This window comes from Notamacropus eugenii, chromosome 1 (assembly GCF_028372415.1).
Source record: "Notamacropus eugenii isolate mMacEug1 chromosome 1, mMacEug1.pri_v2, whole genome shotgun sequence".
Lineage (NCBI taxonomy): Eukaryota > Metazoa > Chordata > Mammalia > Diprotodontia > Macropodidae > Notamacropus > Notamacropus eugenii.
This window is the reverse complement of record NC_092872.1, coordinates 180,788,806-180,806,395: the sequence shown is the minus strand read 5'-3', so window position 1 is coordinate 180,806,395 and position 17,590 is coordinate 180,788,806. Positions and strand designations below refer to the sequence as shown.

The 17,590-nt window shown below is 40.3% G+C and overlaps 1 protein-coding gene across 3 annotated transcripts in view; it reads right to left on the bottom strand.

Moving 5' to 3' along the window:
• The window catches only part of SUFU (SUFU negative regulator of hedgehog signaling), a 142,746-nt gene that overhangs the window by 31,993 nt on the left and 93,163 nt on the right, over positions 1-17,590 (bottom strand). For 2 of the 3 annotated variants that reach the window (XM_072621112.1, XM_072621127.1), the window contains 2 exons: positions 16,196-16,352; positions 14,162-14,273 (listed from right to left, as the gene is read on the bottom strand). In XM_072621112.1, coding sequence (XP_072477213.1) covers positions 14,162-14,273; positions 16,196-16,352 — 269 coding nt within the window. The remainder of the gene's footprint in view (positions 1-14,161; positions 14,274-16,195; positions 16,353-17,590) is intronic. The other variant, XM_072621116.1, reaches the window with a different exon arrangement.

Here is a 17,590-nt window from a genome sequence, read left to right as displayed (position 1 = left end):
TGACCTGGGGATATGATGTATATAAAAATTTTATCAATGACTTCTCGGGTTCATGCTTAGCAGTGGATAATCTCTGGGTCAAAAATTACAGGCAGTTTAATCACTTTCTCATCATAATTTTAAAGTGCTTTCCTGAATGGTTGGGCCAATTCATAGTGCCACAAACAGTATATTAAGTGCTCCTATCTTTCTACACCCCCCAAACATTGACTATTCCCATCTGTTATCATCTTTGCCAATTTTCTAGGGAAATACCATCTTCTTAACCAGCTGTTCACTTCCAAATCTGTCTCTTTTTTGTTAAGCCCTTGCCATCAATGGACAATACTGATGAAACCACCACCTGTGTCCTAAAGTCTATGGTTCCCTGCCCAAAATGTTACAAGCTTTAGCAATGCTTTATAGGTTTCTTCACTTCCTTTATACTAAAATGCTTTTATATCAAAGGAATGCAACACTGTAGAATATTAGCACTGGGAAGGGTCCTTAGAAATCAGCTGTGTAATGAATCTTATTTTAAAGTGAAAGAAAGAGGTCCATAGAAGGGAAAAGACTTATCTAAGCCCATAGTTAGTGGCAGAGTTGAGCCCCAAGGTCTGTGGTTTGTTCCTTTGTGTGGTCATTTGGGGAGTTCTCTGTCACACCCTGGATGCATGCCCTGGGCAGACAGCAGACCTCTTTTTGTCATCCAGCTCATTGATATCAGCCTCAGTACACTTCATTGGTGAGCTGTCAACCACTGCTTTCTCTTTTCTCTGATATGACTGACGATCTCTCTTGTGCCAGCACCTGCACATCCACAACAGCATTTCTTACAAGACAAGCAATTTCTTCCTCCTTTTCCACCAGTTTCCTCTTGGGGAGAAGCTCCTATTTGTTTAGTGATCCTTTTTCTTCCCTTTCTCCTCTGTGTCACATTTTTACCTTCTAACTTCTGGTCAGTTTGCAGTATTTTTCTCTGCCTCTTCAGTTTTTTCACTTTTGTTTTAACATTAGAGTCATTAAGTTTTTTTTTTAAAGTAACATTTCATTTTTTCCTGATAACTTGCAGAAGTTCATTTTACCCATTTACCTTTTAATCTAAGGGGGAGACCAGTCCCCATTTTGAGCACAGATAAGTCACTTTGCAATAGAAATACAAACATCACACCTTTATGCACAACATTTCCTCCTTTCCATACTTCTGGCAGTGAGATCCTCAGTCCTTTTTGGCTTGTTAGTAGCTCCCCTAGAGAAACACTGTGGTAACTAGCTTGTGGTGGTCTTCACTTCTAGAGTTGTGATCTTCTCCTCACAGTTAGCACCATGACACCAAACTTCCTCTTTCTTAGGTTACTAACCTCTTACCTTGTTTCACAATCTGATCTTACTTATTTTCTGTCTTGCTAATTACCTTTTCTCTTTCCAAGTCAGCTTCTTTTTTTTCCCCGGGGTCCTTCTTCTTTTTCTCCTCCTTGCATCCTCCTTCTGCTTAAGTCTTCCTTGAATTAATCAATCAGCAAGTATTTACTAAATTTACTTAATGTAATGCTACTTACGTAACATGTACTGTGCAAGGTGCTGGAGATACAAAGACAAAAATAAAAAAAAATCCCTTAAACTTTAAAGGAGATTTTATACCCCCACTGTATCAAACCTTTCTCCTTCAGTCTCATCTTTTCCCTTGAGCTCTAGCTTTTTCTCCTTGATTCCTTCTTCCTACTTTACCTCTAGCTCTTCTTCAACTTCTTAGGTCCTCTTAAATTTTCCCTCTACAAATCTAATCACTGGATCTCTTCAGAATTCCTCCTCCTCTTCACTTACTATTTCCTACATGACTAATGTCTGACCATTATCATTGATACAAATCATCCACTATGCAAGCACCTGAAAGTGGTGCTGAGTCAGGCACTGTAGTAGGAATTATATAGATACATATACAAACAAGCTTTAGTCATTAGGGAAATACTAAAGAGCAACACATGCTAATGTTCAGATCATATTACTATCAAAAGATCAAAGAGATGACACCAGTATCCACCAAATGGTGGTGGAGGTGAATTTTATGGTTAAATAGAATGGTGCTGAAGCAAAAGAAGCATATGCAACATTCATTCAGTCAAGTTATCCCCTAATTAACTCTTGATTGCTTTAGCCAGTGAAGACCTAAATCTGAGGATTTTTTTCTTCATCTGTTGCTCACTCTTTTGACTCAGATTTAGAAAGTAAGATCTTTTCTTTCCTTTGAGTTCTATCTACAACTCTTCCTTTTCTAAGACCTTGGGTCATCTCCCCTCTTGAACTCCCCAACAAAGCCTTCCTTTTTTTCTTCTTAAAGGAGGGCTTTGCTGCTAAAGTGTTGGGTGACCCTAACAATGTGTTTTATAAAATACTTTATAAAAACACTCTCACTGTTCAATGCCAACAAGTAAGAAAGGGCATTTGGATGGAGCTCAAAGCTGTTGAAAACATAAGTTTAGAGTTAGAGTGTCTGTAACTGCCCTTATTTAAATTCCTTTTGAAAACAGAGAATTGAGCTCTGTTGTATTGAAATGGTGTTAAAATGGAAACTTTTGCTTCTCCAAGTCATGTTTGTTGTGAATTCCTTGCCTCTCCTATTTTCAAATGTATACTCTTTTGGTAAAGCTGTTCAGAAGTGCCTGGTACATAAAATTGTTATAACAAAAAGACAAAACCTAAGCAAAGTGAGCATGGAAGACATTTTCAGTTTTGAAAACAGGGCATGTAACCAAACAAGAGATAGAGAACATTATGAAATGCAAAATGGTTAATTTTGATTGCATTAAATTGAAAAGTTTTTGCACAAACAAACCTAATGCAACCAAGATTAGGAGGGAAATAGAAAACTGGGAAAGAATTTCTGCAACTAGTGTCTGTGATAAAGGCCTCATTTCTAAAATATATAGAGAACTGAGTCAAATGTACAAGAATACAAGTCATTCCCCACTTGATAAGTGGTCAAAGGAAATTGATAGGCAGTTTTCTGAGGAAGAAATTAAAACTATCTATAGTCACATGAAAAAATGTTCAAAATCATAATTAATTAGAGAGATGCAAATCAAAACAACTCTGAGGTACCACATCACACCTATCAGATTGGCTAACATGACAAAACAGGAAGATGATAAATGTTGGAGACGATGTAGGAGAGTTGGAATACTAATTCATTGTTGGTGGTGCTGTGAGCTCATCCAGCCATTCTGGAGAGCGGTTTGGAACTATGCCCAAAGAGCTACAAAAATGTGCATACCCTTTGACCCAGCAATATCGCTTCCAGGACTGTATCCCAAAGAGAACCTAAAAATGGGAAAGGGTCCCACTTGTACAAAAAAATATTAACAGCAGCTCTCTTTGTGGTGGCCAAGAACTGGAAATCAAGGGGATGCCCATCAACTGGGAAATGATTGAACAAATTGTGGTGTATGAATGTAATGGAATACTATTGTGCTATAAGAAATGGTGGACAGAAAGAGTTCAGAGAGGCCTGGAAGGACTTATATGAACTGATGCTGAGTGAAAGGAGCAGAACCAGGAGAACTCTGTACACAGCAACAACCACAGTGTGCGACGAATTTTTCTGGTAGACTTAGCCCTTTACAGCAAGGGACCTAAAAAATTCCCAATGGACTCGAGGCAAAATGCCATCCACATCCAGAAAAAGAACTATGGAATTGGATTGCAGAATGAAGCAAACTATTTTCTCTTGTATTTTGTTTTTTTCTCATGATTTCTCCCATTCATTTTAATTGTTCCATGCAACATGACTAAGGTGAAAATATATTTAGTAAGAATGTAGTGTAGAACTTATATGAGACCGACTGCACACCATTTTGGGGGGGAGGGGAGGAAGGAGGAGGAAAAAATCTAAGATTTATGGAAATGATTGTAGAAAACTGAAAACAAAAAAATTAATAGAAAAAAGAAAACAGGGCATGGACAGTCCATTCCCAGCATCTTTCACTCCTGCCTCAGTCCTATCTATGTAGTCTTTCCAGGACACTATAGGAAAGACAGCTGCCTCCTTTTGAAATATCTGTCTCCATTAAAAACAATGATGCTTCTCTGCCATGACCAGTTCCTAAACCCTGGCCTTAGGGCAGACACATATAACCTTGGAGATCATGAATCTTAATCACTGTCTTTCATGACAACAACATCAATCAACAAGAAATTTATTAAGCACTTACACTATACACTAGATACCGTACTACACTGAGGATATAAAGAAGAAAAAATAGTTCCTGCCCTCAAGAACCTTACATTCTAATGGGTTAGACAACAGATACATAAATTGGTGCATACAAGATTAATAGGGAATACACTGAATGGAGCCTTATAGGGGAGGCACTAGCAGCTTGGGGTGGGTTGGGGGGGCCCTGCAAAGACCTCCTGAAGTACTGGAAGCTTGATTTGCAACACATGACTATAGCTTCCCCATAGCACAAATACAACTCCCTTCACTCTGAAACAATGAAAAGTTGGGAGTAAACCAAACATTTTCCTCTCTCAAATCTCAGGCTCCTTATAGGCTCATTGATATAGGAACAAGAAGAATTATGTGCTCCTGGGCAAGGTCATAAGTTAAGAAAACCTTGGGCTTAAGGAACAAAATACTTGAGTCATAAAAACTCCAGAGAGATAGGAAGGAAGGCACACACAAAAAGACAGACTATGGGGAAGTGGGAAAAGTTTTCTCTATAAACTTCAATTTCCTGGGCCATTTTGGTAAAACATGTACTTGAGAAATTCTTGCACAATCTAGGCAGAGAGAAAAATTTAGCTCAGAATGATGGTTGTACTTTTCACTGTGATGATAACAATTCACAATTTTACAGCACTTTGAGAATGACTGTTATTCCCATTTTATCAATGAACAAACTAAGAGGCAGAATTAGAACTCAGATCTCTCCTAACTCCAAGAGAGAGGTTCTTTCACTGTGGAAAGAATACTAGACTTGGAGCAAATAAGGAGATCTGGGTTCTAATGTCAGTTCTGTGTTCTCCTCCTAGAACAGGAACCAGCTCTTAGTATGTCACAATGACTTTTCTTCAGGTCCCTTTTGATTTCCCATCCAAATTATAGGGATTAGGGAGTAGGAAAGAAAAAGGTGCAATTTTTGTCACTTGAACGAGGGTAGATAAAGAGAGCATTTTGTGCATATTATATACATGAGAGGAGTATTTTTAAAGGATCAAGAATCTTCTGAATTCCTCATAGGAAGTTAAAGGATAATAAGTAAATTGAAAGATAAGCAGGAGACCCAGGTTCTAGTTTTTGCTTTGCTAGACTATGAATTTGGTTAAGATATTTCATCCCTCTGGGCTTCCTTCAGGATGCTCATTTGTAAAAGGAAAGGGATTAGATCAAAGGCACCAAACTCAAACAGAAACAGCCCTATTGGCTAAGCTCTGACAGAGAAAACCACAAAGACACATTGTCTATGTCGTACTGCATTTTTATTAGCCATTTACTTTTGCTGCAGGCTGCTACTTTTATACCTCTGGATAGATGATTTCTAAGAGTCCTTTTCATATGTAAAAATCTATGATTCTGCTTTCCAAATTACCTTATATTCAAGTTTTTCACTAGTAACTGGGAATCTACACATGTGCATGCATGGGTGAGTGCGTGTGGGCATGCACACGCACGCACACACACACACACACACACACACACACACACACACACACACACACACTTTAACTCTGCAGTTCTTCCCATCATACGGGCCCACTCCAAAAGGAAGAAGCATCAATAGATAGATTTGGCCCTGGTTAGTGAGTCACCTGTAGAGTCAGGATAAGATCTCCAAAGTCAGACAAGTTACTAGCTCTTACAACTATAGCCTGGTAGGAATTCAGACTTCTCTGTTATCAGAAACAATGAACCTGATAATTATCATTTTCCCAGATTATTCTGGAGAAAACTGGAATGGAAAAGTTAAGGGCTGAAATCCATTAGATCATCTCTGACCAAAAAAATAACAAAATTTCAAAATTTAATGACTCTAAACAGCAAGTATGCCTGGTCATTTATTTCCCAGTCATGTGAGAACATTTAAGAATCTCAGCTTTTAATGTGCTACTGTCCTCAGTGTGGTGAAAAATTTGTTTTGCATGGTTCCCTGGCTGCCTTATCCCTAGGCAGACTCACTAGGGGGAGGTGCCAGAATAAGGTTTTCTCAGCAGATCATTTCAGGAAAAGCCAAATACATATTTTATGGTTGGAATGTAGGAGTTGGAATGGGCCATGGAGGGGGCTGGTGACTCTTCTTTCCTGAAGGGAGTGGGAGAAGAGCAGGAATGAAACAAGAACAGGAGAGGTAGAAGCCCAGGTTATTCAGAGGGGAAGAGATTCATGGGAAGAGAGAAATAACTCATAAAAAGTCCCAGGTCTCAAAGTGACAATATTAGATATAAGGATTTTTTGGTTTTATTTTTTAACATAAGTGAAATAGATCCTACTTTGAAAAAGCCATTTTATACAGTAACTATGATCCCAAACCCAACACCTCAAAAGTTAAAGCCTAAGATAACAAGGTAACCAAATAATATAGGTTTTAACTGTATCTCTAATTACATGATTATAAATCAGTTCTACTGCTTTGCTAGAAATTGGTATTTTTACATACACAGAGTGTCCTAAAAGTACAGTTGCAGTCTTAAGCTTTAGTTAACTTAGGTCATGTTTTAACCTTTAGGAGCTCAAAATTACACTGAGACTTTTGGGATACCTTGTATTATGCCTATCAATCAACTTCTAATCATGAATTTATGACTCCCTGGAGCATCCCCGTGAACAGAGCAAATAAGGTCATACCTGCTTTATGGGCTGAGACTTAAGCATGAGCAGAGTGATAACTCCCTTTTATCTAAATCAATGAGAGATATGTTGATGACCCAATTTCTGATTTGTTGTTCTAACCACTAGACTTCGCTGCCTCTCAGCTTCTCTTCAGTACACTTGCAGGAAAGAAAAAGACCCGCTTAGAACCCCAAAGGTGAATGTTACTACTACACAGCACTGAGAGCCTGACTAAATAGAAATCAAACACATAGACCAAATAACTCACACGCTGATTGCTACTACCATGGGGGAGATGCAGCAGAGTTGTGCAAGCATATTTATGGACCACTTCTTTAATTGTAATCAACTTGGTCTATCAGAAATGAGGTCAAGTCCCAGACTGGGCAGCATGGATATTAAGAACCTGCTTACTGATCTGAACTGAGTACATTTCCCTTGTTCCTCAAGACAGCAGGAGTTCAACCCTGGGGAGAGTGAGGAAAGTATCCAACAATGTTCTTATGTAAAAGAGAAACCATTTTGCATCTACTTTTTTTTTTTTTAATTTAACTTTTAACATTTATTTTCAGAAAATTTTGGGTTACAAATTTTCTCCCCTTTTATCCCCTCCCCTCCCCCAAACCCAAGCATTCTAATTGCCCCTGTGACCAATCTGCTCTCCCCTCTATCCTCCCTCCCTGCCCTTGTCTCCATCTTCTCTTTTGTCCTGTAGGGCCAGATAGCTTTCTTGACCCCTTAACCTGTATTTCTTATTTCCCAGTGGTAAGAACATTACATTTGATCCTAACACTTTGAGTTCCAACATCTTTAGCTCCCTCCCTCTCCACCCTTTCCCCTTGGAAGACAAGCAATTCAATATAGGCCAAATCTGTGTAGTTTTGCAAATGATTTCCATACTAGTTGTATTGTATAGGACTAACTATATTTCCCTCCATCCTGTCCTGTCCCCCATTACTTCTATTCTCTCATGATCCTTTCCCTCCCCATGAGTGTCGACCTCGGATTACATTCTCCTCCCCATGCCCTCCCCTCCATCCTCCCCCCCACCCTGCTTGTGCCCCTGTCCCCCACTTTCCTGTATTATGAGATAGGTTTTCCTATCAAAATGAGTGTGCATTTTATTCTTTCCTTTGGTGGAATGTGATGAGAGTAGACCTCATGTTTTTCTCTTGCCTCCCCTCTTTATCCCTCCACTAATAAGTCTTTTGCTTGCCTCTTTTATGAGAGATAATTTGCCCCATTCAACTTCTCCCTTTCTCCTCCCAATATTTCTCTCTCACTGCTTGATTTCATTTTTTTTTTTTAAGATATGATCCCATCCTCTTCAATTCACTCTGTGCACTCTGTCTCTATGTATGTGTGTGTGTGTGCATGTGTGTGTGTGTGTGTGTGTGTGTGTGTACTCCCACCCAGTACCCAGATACTGAAATGTTTCAAGAGTTACAAATATTGTCTTTCCATGTAGGAATGTAAACAGTTCAACTTTAGTAAGTCCCTTGTGACTTCTCTTTGCTGTTCACCTTTTCATGGTTCTCTTCATTCTTGTGTTAGAAAGTAAAATTTTCTTTTCAGCTCTGGTCTTTTCATCAAGAAAATTTGAAAATCCTCTATTTAATTGAAAGACCATTTTTTTTCCTGAAGTATTATACTCAGTTTTGCTGGGTAGGTGATTCTTGGTTTTAGTCCCAGTTCCTTTGACTTCTGGAATATCCTATTCCATTCCCTTCGATCCCTTAATGTAGAGGGTGCTAGATCTTGTGTTATCCTGATTGTATTTCCACAATACTTGAATTGTTTCTTTCTAACTGCTTGCAATATTTTCTCTTTCACCTGGGAATTCTGGAATTTGGCCACAATGCTCCTAGGAGTTTCTCTTTTTGGATCTCTTTCATGCGGTGTTCTGCGGATTCCTTGAATATTTATTTTGCCCTCTGGTTCTAGAATCTCAGGGCAGTTTTCCTTGATAATTTCATGGAAGATGATGTCTAGGCTCTTCTTTTGATCATGGTTTTCAGGTAGTCCCAGAATTTTTACATTGTCTCTCCTGATTCTATTTTCCAGGTCAGTTGTTTTTCCAATAAGATATTTCACATTATCTTCCATTTTTCGAATCTTCACGCTATGTTCTGTGATATCTGTCTTTCTCATAAAGTCCTTAGCGTCCATCTGTGCCATTCCAGTTTTGAAAGATCTATTTTCTTCAGTGAGCTTTTGAATCTCCTTTTCCATTTGGCTAATTCTGCTTTTGAAAGCATTCTTCTCGTCATTGGCCTTTTGAACCTCTTTTGCCAATTGAGTTAGGCTAGTTTTCAAGGTGTTAATTTCTTCAAGATGTTTTTGGTTCTCCTTTAGCAGGGAGCTGATCTGCTTTTCATGCTTCTCTTTCATCCCTCTCGTTTCTCTTCCCAGTTTTTCCTCCACCTCTCTAACTTGATTTTCAAAATTCTTTTTGAGCTCTTCCATGGCCTGAGCCCATTGGGTGGGCTGGGACACAGAATCCTTGATTTCTGTGTCTTTGCCTGATGGTAAGCATTGTTCTTCCTCGTCAGAAAGGAAGGGAGGAAGTATCTTTTCTCCGAGAAAGTACCCTTCAATAGTTTTATTTCTTTTCCCTTTTCTGGGCATTCTCCCCAGCCAGTGGCTTGACCTCTGAATATTCTCCTCACACCCACCTAGCCTCCTGGTCCTCCCAGCCAGCGTTTGGGGACTGAGATTCAAATGCTGCTTCCAGCCTTAGGGCTTTTGGCGGGGGCAGGGCTGCTATTCAGTGTGAGAATTAAGTTCAGATGGTCAGGTCGGGGCAGGGCCGCCTCTCAGGCTCTGTTCCCTCAGGGGGTTTATGCACAGACCTTCCACAATGGATCCTGGCTCCCGCCTGCTTGGGGAGCCCCTGTCTGCAGCCGCCTCTCAGCTTCTACCTCCCGGGGGGGCCTGAATTATGGGGGCACCCCACTCCCCTCTCGACCTGCCAAAGAGACTCTCTCACCGACCCTCGTCACTTGTGGGGGGGGGGGGTTTGTGCTGCCACTGGAGATCCTGTCCCTGAAGCCTGCTCGGATCTGTACCTCTCGGAGCCGCGGCCGCCGCAGGTCTGGGCTGGGCTCCGCGTCTGCAGCGCGACGGACCTTTTGCGAGAGGTTTGCAGGTCTCTCCGGAACAGAAATCTCCCTCGCTCCAATATTCCGTGGCCTCTGGGTGCAGAATTCACCGTGAGTTGGTTCTCTCTAGCCGTTCTGTGAGTTGTGGGTTCGGAGCTATGTGTATGTGCGTCTTTCTACTCTGCCATCTTGGCTCCGCCCCCCTCCATCTACTTCTTAACATATTGGTTTCTGTTGTATTAGTAATAACGCAGCCTGCAGAATTCAACACTATGAAACATTCCCTGGTTCCTTGGCTATGCATGTTTCAGACTCAAAAAAGGCAGGTCACCATGACCCTACTCACTTCTCTCCTTTATAAATCTCCTCGATGCCAGAAATCTCTCTGCAGTCAGCCTGCAAGCTGAGAGCCATAACCACTCCAGTGAGCCTTAGATTCAGGGTGCAAATTTCCAATAAACCCTAAAAGCTTTCCAACCTTGAAAAGTGACATCTGAGTACAGTGTATATCCAGGTATGATCTGGGAACTTGAATCTCTGAAATGTTCCTATTATAAAATACTTCACAGCTATAGCTGGGCACGATATTAGAGCATAGGGGGATATGCACACACAGATAGTATGTAGGATTGACTAGGTACTAGATGAGGAGTCAAGAGACCTGGGTTCTATTTTTGGCGATGCTATTAAGAAGCTACCTGATCCTGGAGAGCAAACCATCTAACTGTTCAGCCTCTGTTTTCTCATTTGTAAAATGAGGGGGCAGATAATTCATAAGGTACCTTTCAGGTCTAAAATTCCATTCTATGGTCTACACACTCTCAGAGGCTCAAGTACTTCCAGAGAAGAAAAGGAAACTTTGTGCTGGTATATTCTAGTTAAATGCAAACTGCTATGAACTTTAACTTGGTCAACAATTATTTCCTTTTTTAACATTCATTTTTTAAAATTTTGATCTCTAAATTCTTTCCCTCCTGCCCCTTGCCACCCATTAAGATGACAATATAATATCAATTACAAATGTGAAGTTATGTAAAACATAAACAATTATTTCTTAATACTCTATTAGAACCAATGAAATGATGTTATTTGGTTTTTTGAGGAACCTTTCCACTAAAGAATCTCACCATGACTTAGGCTACCAGATGATGTGTTCTCATTAGAGGAATGAAAGTATCTGAGAAATTGTGTAATGAACCACTCCAGGGCTTTCTGCTTAAGCTAGGATCAGAATCATAGCACACTGTTCCATTCACTACCAGGAAAAGTCAATAGGGTCCCAGCAATCTCAAGGTCAAAGGTCATCTTTAGGAAACATTATAAGCCAGTCTTTGGACACTCTTGGAATTGGCAACCAGTATACATTAGTTGTTTTCTCATGTATACTGGTTCTATCTCCTCCACTAAATGAGCTCCCTGATAACAGAAAACCTATTTCTCATCTCCTCAAGAGGACCTAGCATAGGCTGACACACATCAAATACTCAACAACGATTTCTTACAAAAGCACTATTTATGGTAGAGGTGTGAACCAGTTCAATTATTCTGGAAAGCGATTTGGAACTATGCCCAAAAAGCTATTAAACTGTACATACCCTTTGACCCACTGATACCACTACGAGGTCTATATGTCAAAAAGATCAAAGGAGGAGGAAAAGGACCCCATATGTACAAAAATATTTGTAGCAGCTCTTTTAGTGGTGGCAAAGACCTGGAAACTGAGGGGATACATATCAATTAGGGACAAATGGAACAACTTAAGGTATATGAATGCAACGGTATACTACTGTGCTGTAAGAAATGATGAGGGGGATGGTTTTAGAAAAACCTGCAAAGACTTATATGAACTGATACAAAGGAAAGTGGGCACAACCAGGAGAAAAACTTATACAGAAAGAGCAATATTGTGAATATAATCAACTTCGAAAGACTCAGTAATAATTCTAACAACACAATGACTAACCACAATTCCAAAGGACTCATTGAAGCATATTTTCTTATATTTCTTTCTTTTTTTGGCCTACTTTTTTTTTTCTGGAACATGGCTAATGCAAAAATTTGTTTTGCATGGCTATATGTATTTATAATGGATTTTATTTTTCTTGCCTTCTCAATAGGTGAGGGAGGAGGAAAGAGAATTTAGAAAATAAAATAAAAATGAATTTAAAAAAAGAAAAGAAAGCAATTAATGATCTGTCTAGACTACTAACCAGTCTGGAATACTGGGCCTTCCTATAAGTTTTTGTTTCTTTTTAAAAACATCATCTCCTATGAGACACATCATCAGGAATTTTCTACCAGACTTTCTAACAAAGTTCCATTTTCTAGCAACACACTTTCCCCTAGACAGATAAATTAACCTCTTACTGGTAGCAGACACTGGTATTTCTAGCCTGGGATGAGGTCACTTTTCAGCTACACAAGCACCCAGGGCAGAGCTTCTCTGGCACAGTTGCTGTTGGCATTAGGACCAAAGGGTAGGGAATACATACCCCTTGACTGCTACACTATGTCTTTTAAAAAATTTTTTTATATTAATTTTATTTATTTTTAGTGTTCTACAATCACTACCACATAACTTAGATTTTTTTTTCCCCTACCTACCCCACACTTTCCCCCTCCCTCCCCGAGATGGCATACAATTTTATACAGGATCTACACATACATTCCTATTAAATATATTTTCACTATAGTCATGCTGTATAGAAGAACTAAAATAAATGGGACAAATCATATAACAAACCAAAACATAATACACACAAAAAAATGATCTGCCACATTCTGCAATTGACTTCCATAGCTCTTTCTCTGGATGTGGAGGGCATTTTGCCTTAGAAGAGCATTGGGAATTTTTTTTTTAAAGTCCTTGCATTGCTATGAAGTTCCAAGTCTACCAGAAAAAACTCTCGCACACTATGCTCGTTGCTGTCCACAAAGTTCTCCTGGTTCTGCTCCTTTCACTCAGCATCAGATCATATAAATCTTTCCAGGCCTCTCTGAAGTCTTCCTGTTCATCATTTCTTATAGCACAATAGTATTCCATAATTTACTCAGCCATTTTGATAGGCATCCCCTTGATTTCCAGTTTTTGGCCACCATAAAGAATGCTGCTATAAATATTTTTGTACATGTGGGACCTTATCCTATTTTTATGATCCGTGGGGGATACAGTCCTAGAAGCGATATTGCTGGGTCCAAGGGTATGCACATTTTTGTAGCCCTTTGGGCATAGTTCCAAACTGCTCTCCAGAATGGCTGGATGAGCTCACAGCTCCAACAACAATGAATTAGTGTTCCAACTCTCCCACATCCTCTCCAACATTTATCATCTTCTGGTGTGATGTGGTACCTCAGAGTTGTTTTGATTTGCATCTCTCTAATCAAAAGTGATCTGGAGCATTTTTTCATGATTATAGATATCTTTAATTTCTTCCTCTGAAAATTGCCTGTTCATATCCTTTGGCCATTTATCAATTGAGGAACTGCTACACTGTGTCTTGAGAGAACCTATTGGCTCAAAGGGGAAAGCATCTGACGCACAGTGCACTTGCCTGGACGAGAGAAAAAAAAAAAATCCAAGACTAAACCATGATATCTGAGATGGCCATGGAGCAGAACCTCTTCTTGGACAGTCATGTAGGTATAAACTGCACCCACAAGTGGCAGCCTAAATGAAAGTGAAGGGAGATCTGCCAAGGGTTTTCCCTCCTGGGGCAGCAAGAAAATGGGGCTCAGGTTCCAGCAAGAACTTCTACCGGTTGGCTAGGGAGGAGGCTTATAGAGACGCAGATGGGAGCTGAAGACCAAGCCTCAGGAAGGAAGGGCAACTACAGCAGTAACTAAGATAAGGAAAGCGGCAATGTGCTTTACAATGGTCCCATTCAAAGCTGGAAGGTCCCAAATCTGATTCCATCCCAACCCAGCCTCACACAGAGCCCATGTAAATATTTAAAGATGTTTATATTCACACCCTGCAGTGACTCTTTAAAAGACTTTTACAACTGGAAACTTTCATGTCAGCCATCCCCCCTACCCCACCATTCTTTTTATCAAGTTGCAAAAAAATCCTTGGTTTCTATAAGCCCAGTCTTTGTTCTTTTTCATGAAGGGAAAGGAGTAGGGTGGGGACAAAAGATCCACTGCTATCTTATTGGAGATGAAAGTTCTTAAAGACAGAACCCCCTCTGAGTCCTGAGATAGGAAGTGGCTCACTGGGGACACATGGCTTAAATGCCTAGAGGGGCCAGAGACTTACGGTGCTCGGTCGTGATTCAAGCCATTCTGCCGCTGGGTATTGATTGGAGGGAGAACAGGTTTACTGTTGATCTCCAGTCCCCTCCTCAGGGTCTCTCTGATTTGCTCTGTATCTGCAAAGACAGAGCTTGGTCACTTGATACTCTGTGGAGCACCCCAAATCTGGCAGAGCTGTTGAGCTGGAAGATACTATCAAACCTGGGGAAAAGAAATCATGCTGGTCCCGAGCAGTTGTCTAGGTACCCAGAAATATGATTAGCTTGTTTTCTGTTGAAAAGGATTTGGGTCTGAACCTCAAGGGATGTACAGGACAGGGTATTTCACTCTCTCTTTGGCTAGGAGGAATGGGTCATTTTCCTTTCTTTGCCTAAGATACATGCTTACCCCCTTCCATGCTGCCCACTGTTACTCATAGTTACCAACAAGGAAGCCCTTTATGAACCACTGAAATCTTTTAAGGGAGAAGGACACTGCCACATGGTTAGGAATAATAGCAGACATGACAGCTTTGACTGACATGTTCCCTGCATTATCACTCATAAGCATATATGTGGTGCCATTCATACTCAGCTGCCAGATTCTATCTGAGCCTTCTGTTTAGGGGCACCCTGAATTGGGCCATACAGGGAAGACCTGTCCCCAGTCACTTCTCTTCAACTCCATACCTAGGAGACTTTTAGTACTCCTTAGATTTTGCTGGGCAAGGGACGGAGGGACAGGCTGAATTTCATGAAAATAGTCAAATTCTCTCCTGTGATCCACTAACCTGCTTTACTAGAAGTTTAACTTCTTTGGAAGGTTTATTTTTAAAGAGACTTTGCTGGCCTTTGAGATAAAGTTTTCTGAGTTGGTCTGCTTCTCTATAATGACATTTTGATCTAAGCAGGCTCCTCTGTACATTGTCCACCACGAAAGAAAGCCAGTCAGCTGAACCTTTGGATAAAACTTCTGGATCCTCAAAAAAAGAAAAAAACCAGCCCTTGTGTCAAGTTCAACTGAATGATTCTTATAACTGCATACCCTCTCTGAATTTCCTATTAAGCTTGGCACATATGCAGAATAAACAGGAAGGAAAGAAAAGGGTCAAATATTTGTAATGGAGTTTTCTTAAAATGTTGCCCCATTAGGGAAAGGCTGGAAATAGAAAATCTTCTACAAATGTCACCTTATCTTTGTTAGAAGAGACATGGTTCAAGCTATAAATGTATTAACCATTTAAAAAATGAAGTGGCTGAGAAAATGCTCACAAAGTAGAAGTGAAATTTATAATCATTTGTTATCTACAAATTAATATTTCAGATTTTTTCTTTTGGAATTAATTTACTGTACTCTTTGCTAAAACTCACCAAGTATTCTTGTACCCAACCAATCGAGTGCACACCCAACATCACAAATCGTCATTTGATTTGAGCTGTGGCCTAGCTTTGTTGATCAGGGCTGCTCATGATCCCTCTTAAGAGCTTAGAAGGAGCTGTCAACAGCTCTGTACCTCACCTGTAAGCAATCCAAGGCACTTCACCTCCGTAGGAAAGTCCTGTCCCTACTGGAAATTTATGCATTGGACTCATTCTTCTATTACCTGTGGCTTTATTGGGCTTGATGCAAGAGCTCTGCTCTGCATCAATTCTGATTCAACTCAATCTCCATCTCTGGTGGTCTTTACCCCTTTTCTGTAATTGCCCCATGACTCCAGCTCATTTCCATTAGCTCAGTTTTCCATGGGCAGATGTAAAAAATTATCACTGTGAATGGTATACTTCAAAAAAATACACTCAGGAAACAAATGCCACCCAGAAAGAGGCTAATGAAATACTCTTAATCACACTGCAATGGGAGAGAATGATTTCCATTTAAACTATGGCTAGGCAAGAAAACTACAAGAATGTATTTTTTCTATTAGAAAGCCATCACAAGAGATAATGTAAACCAGGGCTCAGAAGGAAAATGTTGGAAAAAGAGGAAAGGATTAACTTAGAACAGAATGGGCACGAGAAAGGAGTTAGAGGGTAAAGTTTGAGGTAAGCAGAGGTCTCACCTTTTCCAGAAAGTCTCCGAGGCTGCATCCCAATACAAATACTCCTGCTGTCATCGTCATCCTCAGGGGGCCGGCTCAGATCATCCCAGGCACACTTGGCACTCACTCCACTCAGATTGGAGCCATCTGTCTCGATCCCTTTATCAACTCTCTCCTGCTTGAAAAGACCCAAAGAACCAAAGCACACTACTCAGACGTTTCTTCAGCAAGCACTTTTATTGTTGCCACCACCATTCTTGTCCCCTAAGAACAGAGTCCCTAACCATACTCTCTTGCAGCTACTAGCATCACAAATGCTTTGCCAACTACTGAGATCCTTCAGGGGCAACTCGGAGTCAGGGACACTAGCAGAATGGCCACCTGCAAGCCACACATTTTCTGCACATGGGCAAATCAGCACTCAGCTATAGTATTATTCACTGAGCTTCAGGTTTCAGTATTCTGCCAAACCACTCCCAATGTTTTCTGGAAAAGTCCCATAGCAAAAGGCCTGTTTAGTGTGTAGGGGCCTAGACACATAAACTACTCCCTGAGGCTGAGCAGAAGTCTGCCTTTGATTAGGAGAAGTATACTTCTCTCCCTTCTCTTTGAGGAATACATCTTTTAGGAGTTTAATAGAGAAGAGGGTACAGATATATAGCAGAATGGCATCTAGGATATGACCAATGGACTAGTCTCAGACTGACAAGTCAAGTTTTTCAAACAAAACCTGAGCAAAATTTACTTCTTTTTTTGGACTCAGATGGACAATTCAAGGGCAGTGACTAACTACAGACTATGGTTTAATGTAGACACTCAAAATAGACCCTAGCATTCCAAAATCTTAACTTGGCCCCCCAAACTCAATTTTAAGAAAGAATGGTATCCAGAACACTTCCCAGATCCCCTCTCAAAGTATTTCTATGGTTCTTTTTTCACATAATAATCATATATTCTTTGGTGTGGGCTCAGGCTTCAGACTAAAGATCAACTGAATAAAAAGCAGCCAACGTCAAAGTAAGCCACCATGTGAATGGACACCTCAGTTGGCTTTTCCCTCTCTATGGAACCTTTGAATTCCATTTCCTTAAGAAAGGCTGGTATCAAACATCATCTGAGGCCTTAGTGTGATACGTCTGGTGAAGAAGTCTGACTGGGAAAAGATGCTGTGTTGTTTGTTACGACTTAATTTATATTTATCTATCTTATAGTTAAATAGTAAACTGACCAGTATGCTGGTTATTCTCACTATAGACAGGGTAACATAGAACCCAAAACCTCTTTCTCATCATTGGCTGTTTCCTTACTCTTGGTGTCACAGTTATTCCCACTCACTTTGGACTGGTGGGACAGGGAAAAGCTAGCAATGAGAGAAACATTTATTTCCAGTATCTACCAGGGGAATAACTCCTTGTC